Genomic DNA, 13,768 nt, shown 5'->3' on the forward strand with positions numbered 1-13,768 from the left:
CCTACCAAAGTAGCAAGTTGGCCGACATATTGGGCTCAAATGGAGCCCAATAACGAGGTGATATATTGTAGCTCCTCTAAGGAAGTTTTCTCGTGTGATTGGGTTTAACAAGGATTGAAGGGGTACTTAAACCAATTTGGGAGATAAAAGGGCAAAAAGAAGAGATGCCATTGCACCGTGTTGATCTGGTATGGTGTGATGCATGAGGAAAATGTGTGTACGACGTCTCAAAAGGCAAACTCCACTAAAACACAAAAAGATTCGTAGGATGTGAAACAAAAGGACAAGTGACCATATTATATATTCCCACAAACCATACAACAATGTTTGTACTTTCTAGTAAACCAAAAGGGTCATATTCGGGTCGTATTCAGGTCAGATTCCACTATTTCTTCTTCTTCTTTTTAAAATTTATCCTCATCAAAAATTTTAATCGAGAGTGATACTATACAAATTTATTTTTTGAACATTGAGTATAGGTCTAAATTCAGCCCATCAAATCACGTGCACATAAATTTTCTACTTACATCAAAACTCAACGTGTGATCACAATAGTATTGTTTTCAATGAAAATCGAATTGAGGATCTTCCTCTGCTTTGTCCTTTTGCCTCAACTAATGCTGGAAGAGATAAAAGCAGGGAAGGTGACATTTCATAACAAAACTGACGAACAAATAGCCCTTACAATTCCTCTAATCCACACAAAACAAAAATGCTTAATCTCCTCCATCCACTCCCAACAAGCAGTTCCAAGTCATAAATTTTCCAACAAGCAGGCAAGTTGTTATTTCCACGGAGACTCAAAACAAAATCTCCAGCTGAAAGGATTCATTCCATAGACAACTTGACATATTATCCTGGTCGCGAGTTTAACTTATACCAAAAGTCATATAAAATTGTCTAAAGAAATATGAATGGGAATGGGGTATCAAAGCATCAGAGAATTATGACAGTCACGAACTTACCAGATATTAATCCATAAGGAACTTGATTCCACCAGTGGATTGCATATGTTGGCCATATTCAGCAAAGTGTTCTCCTATAAAAAAAGAGGCGGTAAAAGTTCAACAATAGTTGCTTATAAATCATATTCTCTAACAATTTCATAACTTCAAATACACACACAATCAAGAGAGATATCAGCAGCATGACAGACAGTGGACTCTATTCATGAGCAAGTACGAACAAATCACACCTTATAGTTCAATCAATATGTAAGTGTATATGTCCTGTTAAGATTTAGATGGATTTGGGCATTATAGGGTTTGCAGCTAGTAAAGTAGCAGTGGAGAGAAGTTCATTGCGAAACGAAATCAAAGAAAAAAAAATAGAGCAAGGAAATAAAATTTTATTTAAGAGTAGTACCTGTCCCAATTAATCTCGGCCACACCAAATGATTGAATCCGGGAACTATGCGCATCCATCCCCATGAACTAGGTCTTGAAAGAGAGCCAGAGAGAAATACCCAGCCTTGCAAACGACCGAGTCATGATTCAATAACGCATTTTCTTTCAGAGATCGATCGATGAATACTTGAAGATTTTACTGTCTCCGAGCAGAAATGGCCAAGGGGGAACGAAAACACTTTGCTTGCTCTCTGACGCGCGCTTTTAAGGTTACTTGGAGCGAAAACAATTCTCTGAAATAGAAAATAATAATAATAATTCTCTGAAACAAACAATTTGTCGTTTTGTTTTTTAGGCCGATACATTGGGCCGGGCTGAGCTTGGCCATCTACGAAAGATATTAATCCTATTAAAAAAGCTGACCCGAGCTCAACCTGCGCCAGACTGATCAATGTGAAATCCTCAAATCCCTAGTAGGACAAAGGATTGAGATAGTTTGGTTATGATAGTGATTCCAACCGTTGATATTATCTCAGCTGTTAAGTTGTACGCATAAAATTTCATATGTATCACGTTAGACATGTGGAACTCACGAATTCATTTGAATTTTGTATATTCAACCCAACAGTTGAAATCTTAATCATTTTCAATATTAATTTGTAGTGTTTGGAGTAATATGAAATTAGAGTAATGTCAATGTCCAATTGAATGAGCTTCTACCTCGGCATAACCCATTCAATATTAAAAATCTCATATCAGATTGACATAACCTAATAAAATAACTTATAAACGAATATATAATCCCTCGCACACAACCAAGGACTCATTGCGTAAGTTTTACGACCGCCCATAAGATTTACTAATAGAAAGCGATTCAAATATGACAATAAGCCATAACCATAATGAAGCGAGGGTCCCCCTGACTCACTATTCTCTCTTAAAACTTTACAAAATCCATTGTGGACTACAACTACCCCCAGTTTTGGTCCAGGTACATACATCCAAGTACGCTTATCTAGAAGAAGAAAAAAAGCAAAGACTAACTTCCTGTCATTTTCGAGCATCAACACAACCAACTGTAAAGCATTGTTAGATGTAAACGCACACTCTTATAATCTCCCTTCTGTAGTGATCAATGGAGATAATTAAGGAAATATCACTTTCTTTTGTGAAAACAATACGTGTTAATTGATCGGTTATAGTGGGCTTAGACTCCACTTTATAGCTCTTATTATGACTTGCATTGCATTTGATGCAAGTCAGGAACGCAAAAGCGAAAGTCAGTCACACTAGTCATCAAAACCGCGTCTTTTCTCCTTCTCTATTACATCTCTCTCTCTGCCTCTGAAAGTCTAGAGTCTTTTCGGACTGTTTGGAGAAATGGGTTCCCTACTCTTACCCATTATCAGATCCATCTCCAAGTTCACATCTTTCGCCATTTTGATTCTGTTTCTGATTTCTTGCACCAGCTTTATATCAACAGGTTTGCGCAATCTCTGTCTTTTTCAGCCTTCTATTTTTGGAGTGGTTTATTGCTTAATTTTTCTGTTAATTAGTTGGGATTAGTTGCAAGATTACAACTTTTTTTTTTCCATTTCCAATGCATCGATTGAGTAATAGTGATGTCTTTTCGTTTATTTGATAAATTCGGAAATGGGTTCTGATAGATTGTCTTCAATTGGAAGCATTTATGTTGTTTGGGTGCTTATGTGAATTGCGTTCATCGAATTGCATTAGCTTTAGCCCTAAACAAACTTGTATGTTTTTTTGGTTCTGGAATGCATTTCTTAAGTTCAAAGTAAATTTTTTTTTCTTTTTCTGGATATTTACAAGATTAATAGGAGAAGAGAAAATTGGGTCTATTTACTGGTGCATGATTTTGGGTTTTCTCATATTAGAGAGGAGATGAAATAAACTGCAGAACAGATATTTCATTATATTTTCAAGAGTTGCAGTTATCTGGAAGCTCTTTCTTAGCAGATTAATGCCTTATTGTCTTGCATTTTCTATGGAACTTTTGATACTGGGTTGAATTTCTGAGTGTGGCAATTGAAATTGTACTGTGCAAGCAATCGCTCGGCTTTTTGATATTCTTCTCTCTTAAGTCGTGAATTATTGGGAAAGAAAATTTTTTCCTTAATCATGAGCAATGGAGATGGTTGAATTTCTATAGGATGTTTTCATTACAGCCTTTACAATTTGAGAACAGGTGAAAGGAATTTATTCCTTTGACTGATTTTGTTGTTTAACCCACTTGTTAGCGTATATCTCATGGAAGATTATTCTCTCTGTGTATGAATTATGAAACCATTGGCATGGCTTGCTTAAACTTTACTAGTTGAAAGTTGTCGGGGATCTCTCAGATCATAGTTTCTTAGTAGTTGTTTTGAATATTGTTACTTATGTCATTATAATACTGTTTCTGGTTGTTCATTTCTCAGATGCCTATGATGCACTTGACCCAACTGGAAATATCACAATTAAATGGGATATTCTGAATTGGAATCCTGATGGTTATGTGGTAAGTACTCGTGAACAATATTTTAATTTTATTTCTGCTTACTTCAATCTTGATGAAATTCGAATGACTCTCGATGGTTATGTGCTCACAGTTTGTTTTCATTCACGTCTTCTGTGTTCTGTTTCACTCACTAAACAGTGTTTTTTGACCCTGTGAATCGATAGGCTACAGTTACAATTTACAACTTCCAGCAGTATCGCCATATTGAAGCACCGGGATGGCAGTTGGGATGGACATGGGCAAAGAAGGAGGTAATATGGAACATGATGGGTGGCCAAACAACTGAGCAAGGAGATTGTTCGAAATATAAAGGCAACATTCCACATTGCTGTAGAAAGAACCCGACAGTTGTGGATTTAATGCCAGGAACTCCATACAACATGCAGAGTGCTAATTGCTGCAAAGGGGGAGTAATCAGTTCATGGGTGCAAGATCCAGCCAATGCATTAAGCTCATTCCAGGTCAGTGTTGGTTCAGCTGGAACCACTAACAAAACTGTCAGGGTGCCTAAAAACTTTACCCTGAAGGCACCAGGGCCCGGTTATACTTGTGGTCCTGCTAAAATTGTCAGACCAAGTAAATTCATCTCTGCTGACAAAAGGAGAGTCACACAAGCATTGAGTAAGTTGGTTATGTGTTTGTGTTCTATCTTTCAGTTAAACGGGTTGCATTGTTAATAAATCCCTGTCGGTTTTTATGATGTATTTCAACATGACAAATGCATTTTGAAAAGTCACAAACTTGTCTTCCCTTGTTATGGTTTTATTTTGTTCGAGGTCTTAGTTGCATCATTATGAAAAGATTTAATTGTTATTTTAATATGGAAATTATGAAAGGAGATATAAGTACAAGTCACATGTGTTATAGTTGAAATTTTACATTGTAGTGGTGTAGTGGTGGAGATGGTCTAATTAATCTTCCCTCGCTTTTGGTAGTGACGTGGAACGTGACGTGCACATATTCACAATTCCTGGCTCAGAGGACTCCTACTTGCTGCGTCTCGTTTTCATCCTTCTACAATGACACAATTGTACCTTGCCCAACTTGTGCCTGTGGTTGTCAAAACACTTCTCGGTCCGGAACCTGTGTGGAGTAAGTGCTGTTGTGAAAACGTCATTACTCTTTTTCTAGTTTTTGTTCCTTAGACTTAATGTATATAATGTTAAATATATTGTTTTCTAATTGGTTACTTTTTTTCAGTCCAAATGCACCACATTTAGCTTCAGTTGTTCCAAGTGCCGGGAAGAACAGCTTAGCACCCCTGGTTCAGTGTACAAGCCATATGTGTCCGATTAGAATTCACTGGCATGTTAAAGTAAATTACAAGGAATACTGGCGGGTTAAAGTCACAATCACAAACTTCAACTACAATATGAACTATACTCAGTGGAACATGGTTGTCCAACACCCCAATTTCGACAATGTTACCCAGATTTTCAGCTTCAACTATAAGCCATTAACTCCTTATGCGGTTATAAGTAAGTCGGGTTTATTAAGATTTCTCCTTTTAATACAATTTTATTGATGATTGTAGTTGGTTTTGAATGCCATTAAAGGAAATGACATTTCTTTTCTTCTGCCGTTTTAAACAGATGATACTGCCATGCTATGGGGCATTAAGTTCTACAATGATTTGCTCATGCAAGCTGGCCGTGCTGGTAATGCACAGTCGGAGCTACTTTTCCGGAAGGATCAATCAACTTTCACTTTCGAAAAGGGTTGGGCCTTCCCCAGAAGGATCTATTTCAATGGTGATAATTGTGTCATGCCACCTCCTGATTCCTATCCATGGTTGCCAAACGCCGGTGCCCGTCAGCGTATCTCCTCTCTTACTCTCATCACGACTTTCCTTTCTGCGCTGTTCTTGTACGGACTACTAGCTTAAGTTTAACACATTTTTTGACCGACTAATTATGTGGAAACCCGGAAACCATGTTAGTCATAGCAGTTTGAGGTATGCTGTTATATGTCGAAACACACTGGTTTCCGTCAAACAAGTCGTCAGGTGGATGACTTCTATTGTATCTATATCTGACATCTAAAATATATGAATGCAGTTGTATCTATATTTAGAGGCATTGATAGAGGACTTCTGCTATCAAGTAATGTTTGGTGCTTATTATTTTGTGTTTCTGTTCTGACTTCCATTGTAACATTTGTTTACTTCACTACTTGATTTGATCAAGATACAGCCTTCTGTTGTGTCTATAATTGTTTGTAGCATCCCCATTATGGGCGGAATTATTTTTTTTGACCTAGATGTCTAAAAGTAACAGAAGGTGTACCGGCTTGGAATTTTCTCTGTTTTTGTTCATGGGGACAGGTACCTTAGAAATGCTTGAGAACCTTGAATATGGGATAAGTAACATGTAGCCGAACCCAACGTTTGGGATAAAGGCTCGGAGGATGAGGATGTTGCTTGGTGTGTTGTCTTATCCTACCAGAAAAACCCAATGGTGAAGCCGAAACTAGAATTAAGGCAGTGTCATTCACTAATCCAATCTTGTTAGAACATTATTGTACACTCTCTTCCTATTCATCATCTTCCTATACTAATTTCCTCTGTACATAACACCATAATTAGATCAAAGTTAGTAAGCTGAGACCCTAATGTGCAGTCCATTTGGTGCTTCAACTCTTGGAAACCTCATTAGTTTATCACCCCCAACTTCTTCCCATCTGTCCAAACAAACAAATTAGGCATTAATTATTCATTTAAAATCCCCCAAAAATAAAACCCAAGTGAAGCAAGAATGGCCAAATAATTGTATTGGGTTTAGTTAATAATACCTGTATTGGGTTACAAAGTAGTGAATAAAAGTAGAGATTTCAGCTATTCCAAGTTCCTTTCCAGGGCACTGCCTTGTGCCCCCACCAAACAAGAAAAAGTATTTCTTATACTCCAAACTCTTGTCCTGCATTAATCAATCCATCAATCAATCAATCATGGAAATTTAGTTGATTGAAGCTAAAGAGGATTTATGGGTTACTAACCATCCATCTCAATGGTTTGAAGGCTAATGGGTCTTGATACAAAAATGGGTCATAGTTTATCTCTCTTGTGTAAACATATATTCTCCATCCTTTTGGAATCACAAATCCTGCCCAAAAAAATTTTCATTTTTTTTCTTCATTTCTGCATAATCTATTAGCAATCATCATGATTAAGAAAAGAAAATCATAGAAGTGAACAGATCAAAAGGGGCAAGTGGCAACCTAGATTTCATGATTGGTTTCAAAAAGTGTGTATAAGTACCCAGTGAAACCTTTTCTTCCTTTTCTTCAAAAAGCTTCCTTTCTTTTCAACAATGATTTTAAACAAAGATATGGGGGTCTGGCCTAGCAAAGCTGGTTTGGTTGGTTTGCCATGTAAATCATGACACCATAAGGTCCACAGAACAAGATGATATGTTGTTTCACATTCTCTTTTTTCTTGAAAAATATTTCTTTTAAAGTAATAGTTGGGGGGTCAAGGGCCCTGCACTAAAAGTTGTTGCAGTTTTAATCACATACGTCCAGTCTGTTTCTGGTTACTAATAAACAGACTGAATGTATGTGATTAAACTACAGTTACTTCTATTGCAGGGCCTCGTCTAAATAGATGGCTAGGCAGCTACATACAAAACACCTTCTGGAAAAGTAAACATTGTTTGTAACACTCACCATTTATTTCCATATCATGAGTAGTTTTCCTTAGAACCCCATTAACAATTGTAGCTAATCTTGAAGTCTCAAAGATAACCTGCACATATAACAACAATGAGTCATCACAAAAGTTAAAAGAGATAAGGTTGAAAGTTTGACATTTGTACATACCGCACGAGTAAACTTCATTGATTTGAGGTCATTCAAGTCAATTGGATCTTCTGGCCTTTTCTTCTCTCTGATTCTCAAATGTTCTTTCTATTGACAAAATGAGCATTCATGTCAAAAACCAATAAGCAATCAATCAAACACAGTAAGTCCATAAATCCTGTACAAGATTTTTCAATCTTTTTCTTTGTACTTACTCTTAATTCTTGAAGAACTGCTGGATGATCATGGAGATACTTGATTGCCATCATTGATGTAGTTGAAACAGTCTCATAACCAGAGTATAAAAGGGTGATTATCTGATCAATAATCTCTTCATCAGTTAGTTTGTAATTGTTATCATCATCTTTCATCAGCAGCCCAAGCATGTCCGGGATACTTTCTTTAGACCCTCTTCTCTCTTCTACAAGTTGCCTTAACATATTCACAACATTTTTCCTTGCCTGTATACCACAGTGAACTTTTGTCAAACACTTGATAAACATACCAGAACTTCCATGAAAAAGCACTTGCAAATTACCTGCAAAGCTCTTCTATAGTTAGTTCCAGGAAGGTCAATAGGCAGTGAAAGTGTACCCAATACCAGCTTGAAGAATTCTGTCATAAATTCTTGAGAGATTGGCATGGATTCAATGCCAGCAATCTGCTTCAGTGATGAGAGTAAAGCCATCTGTACCAAACCAATGAGAGAACAAATTAGTACAAATTCAACCAAAAAAAAGTGAATCAAAACTGGGTTTTGCGTGAATGACAGACCTCTTTGGTTTTATCTTGAATGTTAATGATTTTGTTATCCCAACTAGTGAGGTGGGTTCTCATGAAATCATCAATTTTGGGCAAAAGCTGGTCTCTGATCATGGTGGGGCTAATGAGTGCAAGCAATGCCCCTCTCATGTGTTTGTGAGTGGAGCCATGAACTGCTGCAATGTTACATTTCCCCAAAATATCAAGCATGGATTTAGGGTAGCCAGGAACCAGACCTTTTGATTCATTCATTAAAATGTATCTATTGAGATCTGGATCCATTGAAACCACTGTAGGACATCCCAATATATGGGTCTTGAAAAAACTCCCATGCCTGCTATTTCAAGGAAAACAAACAAACTTAACCCAAATAACAAAAACAGAGTACCCCCAATAAGGACAATGACTGAAATCACATATCAAAATCCCACCTTGCTCTCTGGGTTTTCATGAAATTAGGTCCTTGTTTGAGAAACTCAGTAGTTTCTCCAAAGACAGGCCAACCCATAGTACCAGGAGGAAGACCTTTCTTCCTGTATTTGACTTCATTCCATCTCAACAAAGCAGAGCAGATACAGAGCATCATCAACACCAGACCACCAAGAACAACCATGCATACAACAGCCATTGATGATCTGAAGAAAGAAAAGTTTCTTTCTCCACAAAAAAAGAGAGGTTGATTATGGGCTTACTCCAAAGTGAAGTCAGGCAGAAGTAGCTACATACATATATATAGGCCTCTAAACTACATAGTGAAGGGACATTAACAATAACATGCACCTTAGGAGGAAAGGGGGACCCTACTAAAAAACTCTACAAGTAATAGAAGGAACTTCTTCTTCTTTTTCTGTTTTTTTTTCTTTTGTATCCATTTTAACTAAGCCAACTACTTGACCTCAACAAAGATTTGAAGCCTTTCAAAATCTTCCGTATTCAATAATGATAGAATAACAACACTCAACTACCAACCCGGGACCGTCTTACGTCCACCCGACTGTCAGTCCACCCTCAATCCACCCTTGTTAAAAACCGTTCGATTTAAAATATAAGTTTTGGAAAAGACCATCATAACCTTCACATATAATTTTAACACTCTTATTCTAATGGGGTGGACCATCCACTCTTTTGAAGGAGGTGGACCTTAGTAAAATCCTACCAACCCCAAACATTCAAGATTCTAAACATAAATACCCTAAACCTAATAACCCTATACCCTATTAGGGATTTTTATTTATTTGTCTTATATAATGGTAAAAATAATAAGATTTAGAGTAGCTATAGAGGCATGTGAATATGTGATGTGTGAAGTCAATGGTGTTGACAACTAATGATGTGAATAACTCTCCTGTACTAAACTCTAATAGTTAGTAGTTATTAGTGTATATATATGTAGACAGACTGCATTCTCACAAAATATACGGAGAGATTATTTTAAAAAATTAAACATGTGATTTATAGATTACACCTTTATAATTCTACTGAGAACACTGTGTTACATGTTCGGCGGTATTTGATATAAAAGTTCGAATGAAAAACCTAATTGAGTTGATAAAAAGGGGTGTGTGAGAGAGGTGTTGAGGCATTTTCATGGGCTTAGTGAATTGTGTTTAACCCACTTCTTGGTCTATCAAACGTATGAGGGTAATCAAACGTATTTACGGGAATCGAAACTTCAAAACAAACAATATAATTGGCGTGTAACAATATAATTGATGTGTATAGGGGTGTGTATTCCGGATAAGAGAAACATGCAGACCAAGACCATCCAATTGGACCTAAAAGAAAAGGCAATTCCAAGCCCCATAGAGTACTTCACATGTCTGTCTATTGTCTGGCGCTCATGGAATTACAATTCCACTCCAAGACATTCTCTCTCTTCTTGGTTACCATGTGAATAAGTGTAGAGAGAGAGAGACGCATTTTCTGGTTCCACCCTGACTGCAACTTTCAAACCCTAGAATCTCTCTGAGACTAAATAGTTTTGTATAGACTGTAATTCCATCATGACACTGCTGTCCATTGACCTTTTGGACTAGTTTTCTGATTCCTCACAATTACCATTTTGTCCACTCTCGGACTTACCTTGCATGAGATTTTTTTAATCGGGAGAGAGGATTCAAACCCGATCACTAATGTGACACATCATCCTTATCACTCTAATTAATAACTCCGGTGTCATGCTGCATGAGATTAAGATAAAATAGAATACTACGTTTTATTCAATTCCAAATCAAATCAAAGTGACTCAATTGAGATTAAATTACTTTTCAACACATACCCTTTTGGACTATGAACACCCACACATCCAATAGTTCGTGCTTTATATATATCTCCGAAATTTACGTGGAATTTATTGCAAGATTGATAGAAAGATAGATTAATGATTGATTAAATCCTAATTTCATTCCATTATACTCATCAAAGCCACTAGGACTACTAATCATCAAGATTGAGATTTAAGAGAGTTGTTAAGAGCTTTTATGGAAGCCATTGATGTAGCAATACCTTTGTGGCACATATTGTGCTTTGACCCAACTCATTTTATCTGTCGGATGGAAAATTTTGAGCAGGCGAACCTTACAACCCTAATTTATTTTCATATCGGATGTTCAAAGACAAAACTATGTGTCGTAGGTTCTCAATTACCAAAACAAAAGACATTAATGGTTATATTATTTTCATAAATTTAGACTGTGTGGTTGTAAAGTACATAGGTTCGTGTGACGAATGATTATCCTTTTCGGACATCAAAAGGTGCAACTTGCAAAAAACTGAAGCATCAAAGATCGATCGATCGATCAAAATGGTCCTGTGTTTACTACTTTACCATTGATATCTTTTGTGAGCAGTGATGAAACTTAAATGTGCTCTTAATGAAGGTTCAGCGGCTACCACCATATAGAGTCAATAAGTAGCAACATAGAGTTGTCTTTACATTAATATGATCATTAATAGGAGCAAGTAGCTTTCTCTTCTCTTTTGGATTCTATCATCTTTTTTTTTTGGATGGCTTAGTAAATCATATATTCGTGTGAATCACCGAGGATCATCTTGCAAGGCTAAATATTACTGAGTGACCGATAATGAAATAATCTCATGAGGAAATGGTGAAAAGAATCCCATCAAGGAGTGAATAGAACGCGAAAACGTAAACTCCCAAGCAGTGCAGTGGGATGAGCCATGGGCCCTGATCGTGTACCTGTTGAAGAAGCACATCATTCTTATCAATATGTAATACATGGATGATGATGATTATAATAATGAGATAGGGCATTGTGTGTCTTGTAATTTCAAAATTTTCTTTCTCTGCTATCAATTTGTTTTTTGTTTTTTGTTTTTACTTTTGTTGAATCTTGATGGGTTTCTTGCCTTTGTTCTTGTCTTGACATGGCCACTAAAGTTAGATTGGATGGTGATTGCAATAAAAGTGTAGATCCATTACCAGATCCTTAGAAAATGATTTGACATGCACAGAAAAATAGGCACACTCCCATTTATGTATTTCTTTTTTCTTCTAATTAATATAACTAGTTCGAGAAATATTGGGTGGTCATTATTTATATGCAATGCATATGGGCTAAATATCATAAATAAAAATGTTAGAGATCCAATAACAAACATCTTAATCATCATAATAGTGGATCTTGTCCCTTGATTAATGTAAATATTGGGACCCATAAAACTTTATGATTGAATCAAATAATGACATATCCATTACTGGGATGCTTTTTACTGGAATCTCTATCACTTTTGGATCATAAATCATGACACAAGATTCAAGATTTTATATATATATATATCCTTTTCTTCAAAGGTTATCTCTAGTTCATACGAAACTAGTTTGAATATTCAAAAAGAAAAGTTGTCCAAGATGATTAGTAATGTCATTCTTACCAAGTGAAAAAGTGCACTAAGTCCTATCACTTTTTAATTGAAAAGATAAGATCAAAATTAATTAATTTCGTCTTCTCAATTACTTTAAAAAAAATTACATGATATTGGATGTAAACTCAAAAGCATCGGACACACTTTTCTTGAAATGATGAGAGAGATTCGAACTCTGATTATCGAGATGATACACACCATCATTAACACCGAACACAATTAACATATGGTATTTCTTGTCATGGGACGAATGGCATCACAACCACCTTTAAAAATTATAAAAAAAACATTTCAATATAATTTTAGTAAAGAATGTAATAACATTAACATGTCCCACGTATGTGGCTGAATATAAAGTGATGTGTTTTATAAGATTAGCCTAATACCTGAATACTTGAGGCAGAAAATCCATGCATATCTTAGGCTCATAATAGATAATACCTCGAGCGTATTGAGCTCAACCTCTTTCTCACATCCATCTTATACTTAATCAGAATGATGAGAAGAGAATGAATGATATATATGATAGCAGTAACATATTGGGCGTTTCTCTGCAAAACAAAGATGTGCAAGGAACTGTAAATGTACATATTTACAAGGTGAGATATTATAAATTATATATATAGAGGAATTATCTCATGCGAATCTAAAATGTCGATTTATGTTTTCAATGTTGATTTGAAATATGTGGAACCCAAAATAATGAATCTTATTTGTTATTCTACTTATACACACTCTCAAAAAATAATTTGTATTTGAAGTATTTTAAATCCACGTAAGAGAATTGTGTACGCTTGTGAATATTAAGGTGTACCCACAACCACAGGAAAACATGGAGCCACTTCTTTTTGGATTGATTTATAATGAACGAAAATTAACTGTAAAGTTATGATGTACAATATTTGTTGCACGAGGGCTTCTGTCTTGTACTTTTTCTGCCTTTTTTATTTTGTCGCAATTAATTTCTTCTCTCACTGTCCCCACCACTGCTATTATTGACTCTCTCTCTCTCTCTCTCTCTCTCTCTCTCTCTCTCTCTCTCTCTCTCTCTCTCTAATATCTCTCTCTTAAAAACGCCCGTGTGCATGCACGTGCATGTCGCGGTTCTTAGATAAGGTGGGGTGTTGACATCTGTGTTCTCAACCATATATCCTATACTCTTTTTAACCCGACCCAAATTTTCAACCCAACCAAATCCAATTTTTAAATTTGATCCAGACATTTGGCCCGGGGAGGTAGAAAATTGTTTCAGGTGGACTTGGCCACAGGAGGGGACCAAAAGAGGTTGATACGTTCGGGGCGGCGTTTTTGATTTTTTTTCTATATTATTGATATGTGGTCAAAATATAATCACATATTGATATGAAGATGGAGTCTTACAATATACAGACCATGTAAGTCCTCCGACTTTGAAGAAAATTAGATGGAGATGGGACAAGTTCTTTTCATTGAAATTTGA

At 36.2% G+C, this 13,768-nt stretch overlaps 2 protein-coding genes and 1 long non-coding RNA gene across 3 annotated transcripts; 1 reads left to right on the forward strand and 2 right to left on the reverse strand.

Annotated features, from left to right (window-relative positions):
- Window positions 1-505: 505 nt before the first annotated feature.
- LOC119993364 lies at window positions 506-1,658 on the reverse strand. Its single transcript, XR_005466526.1, has 2 exons — window positions 1,366-1,658; window positions 506-1,039 (listed from the first exon to the last, which is right to left on the reverse strand). It is a non-coding gene; the product is annotated as an uncharacterized LOC119993364 (long non-coding RNA).
- Window positions 1,659-2,502: 844 nt separating this feature from the next.
- On the forward strand, window positions 2,503-5,953 carry LOC119993371 (COBRA-like protein 2). Its single transcript, XM_038840494.1, has 6 exons — window positions 2,503-2,829; window positions 3,788-3,867; window positions 4,032-4,488; window positions 4,803-4,959; window positions 5,068-5,345; window positions 5,460-5,953. The coding sequence occupies exons 1-6, from the start codon at window positions 2,727-2,729 to the stop codon at window positions 5,750-5,752; spliced, it is 1,368 nt and encodes a 455-aa protein (XP_038696422.1). The 5' UTR covers window positions 2,503-2,726; the 3' UTR covers window positions 5,753-5,953.
- Window positions 5,738-9,235, reverse strand: LOC119993370 (cytochrome P450 85A-like). The gene is made up of 9 exons (XM_038840493.1): window positions 8,856-9,235; window positions 8,437-8,758; window positions 8,201-8,350; window positions 7,878-8,123; window positions 7,684-7,770; window positions 7,531-7,609; window positions 6,862-6,968; window positions 6,658-6,782; window positions 5,738-6,546 (listed from the first exon to the last, which is right to left on the reverse strand). The coding sequence occupies exons 1-9, from the start codon at window positions 9,050-9,052 to the stop codon at window positions 6,459-6,461; spliced, it is 1,401 nt and encodes a 466-aa protein (XP_038696421.1). The 5' UTR covers window positions 9,053-9,235; the 3' UTR covers window positions 5,738-6,458.
- Window positions 9,236-13,768: the final 4,533 nt, after the last annotated feature.

This window comes from Tripterygium wilfordii, chromosome 23 (assembly GCF_013401445.1).
Source record: "Tripterygium wilfordii isolate XIE 37 chromosome 23, ASM1340144v1, whole genome shotgun sequence".
Classification (NCBI taxonomy): Eukaryota; Viridiplantae; Streptophyta; class Magnoliopsida; order Celastrales; family Celastraceae; genus Tripterygium; species Tripterygium wilfordii.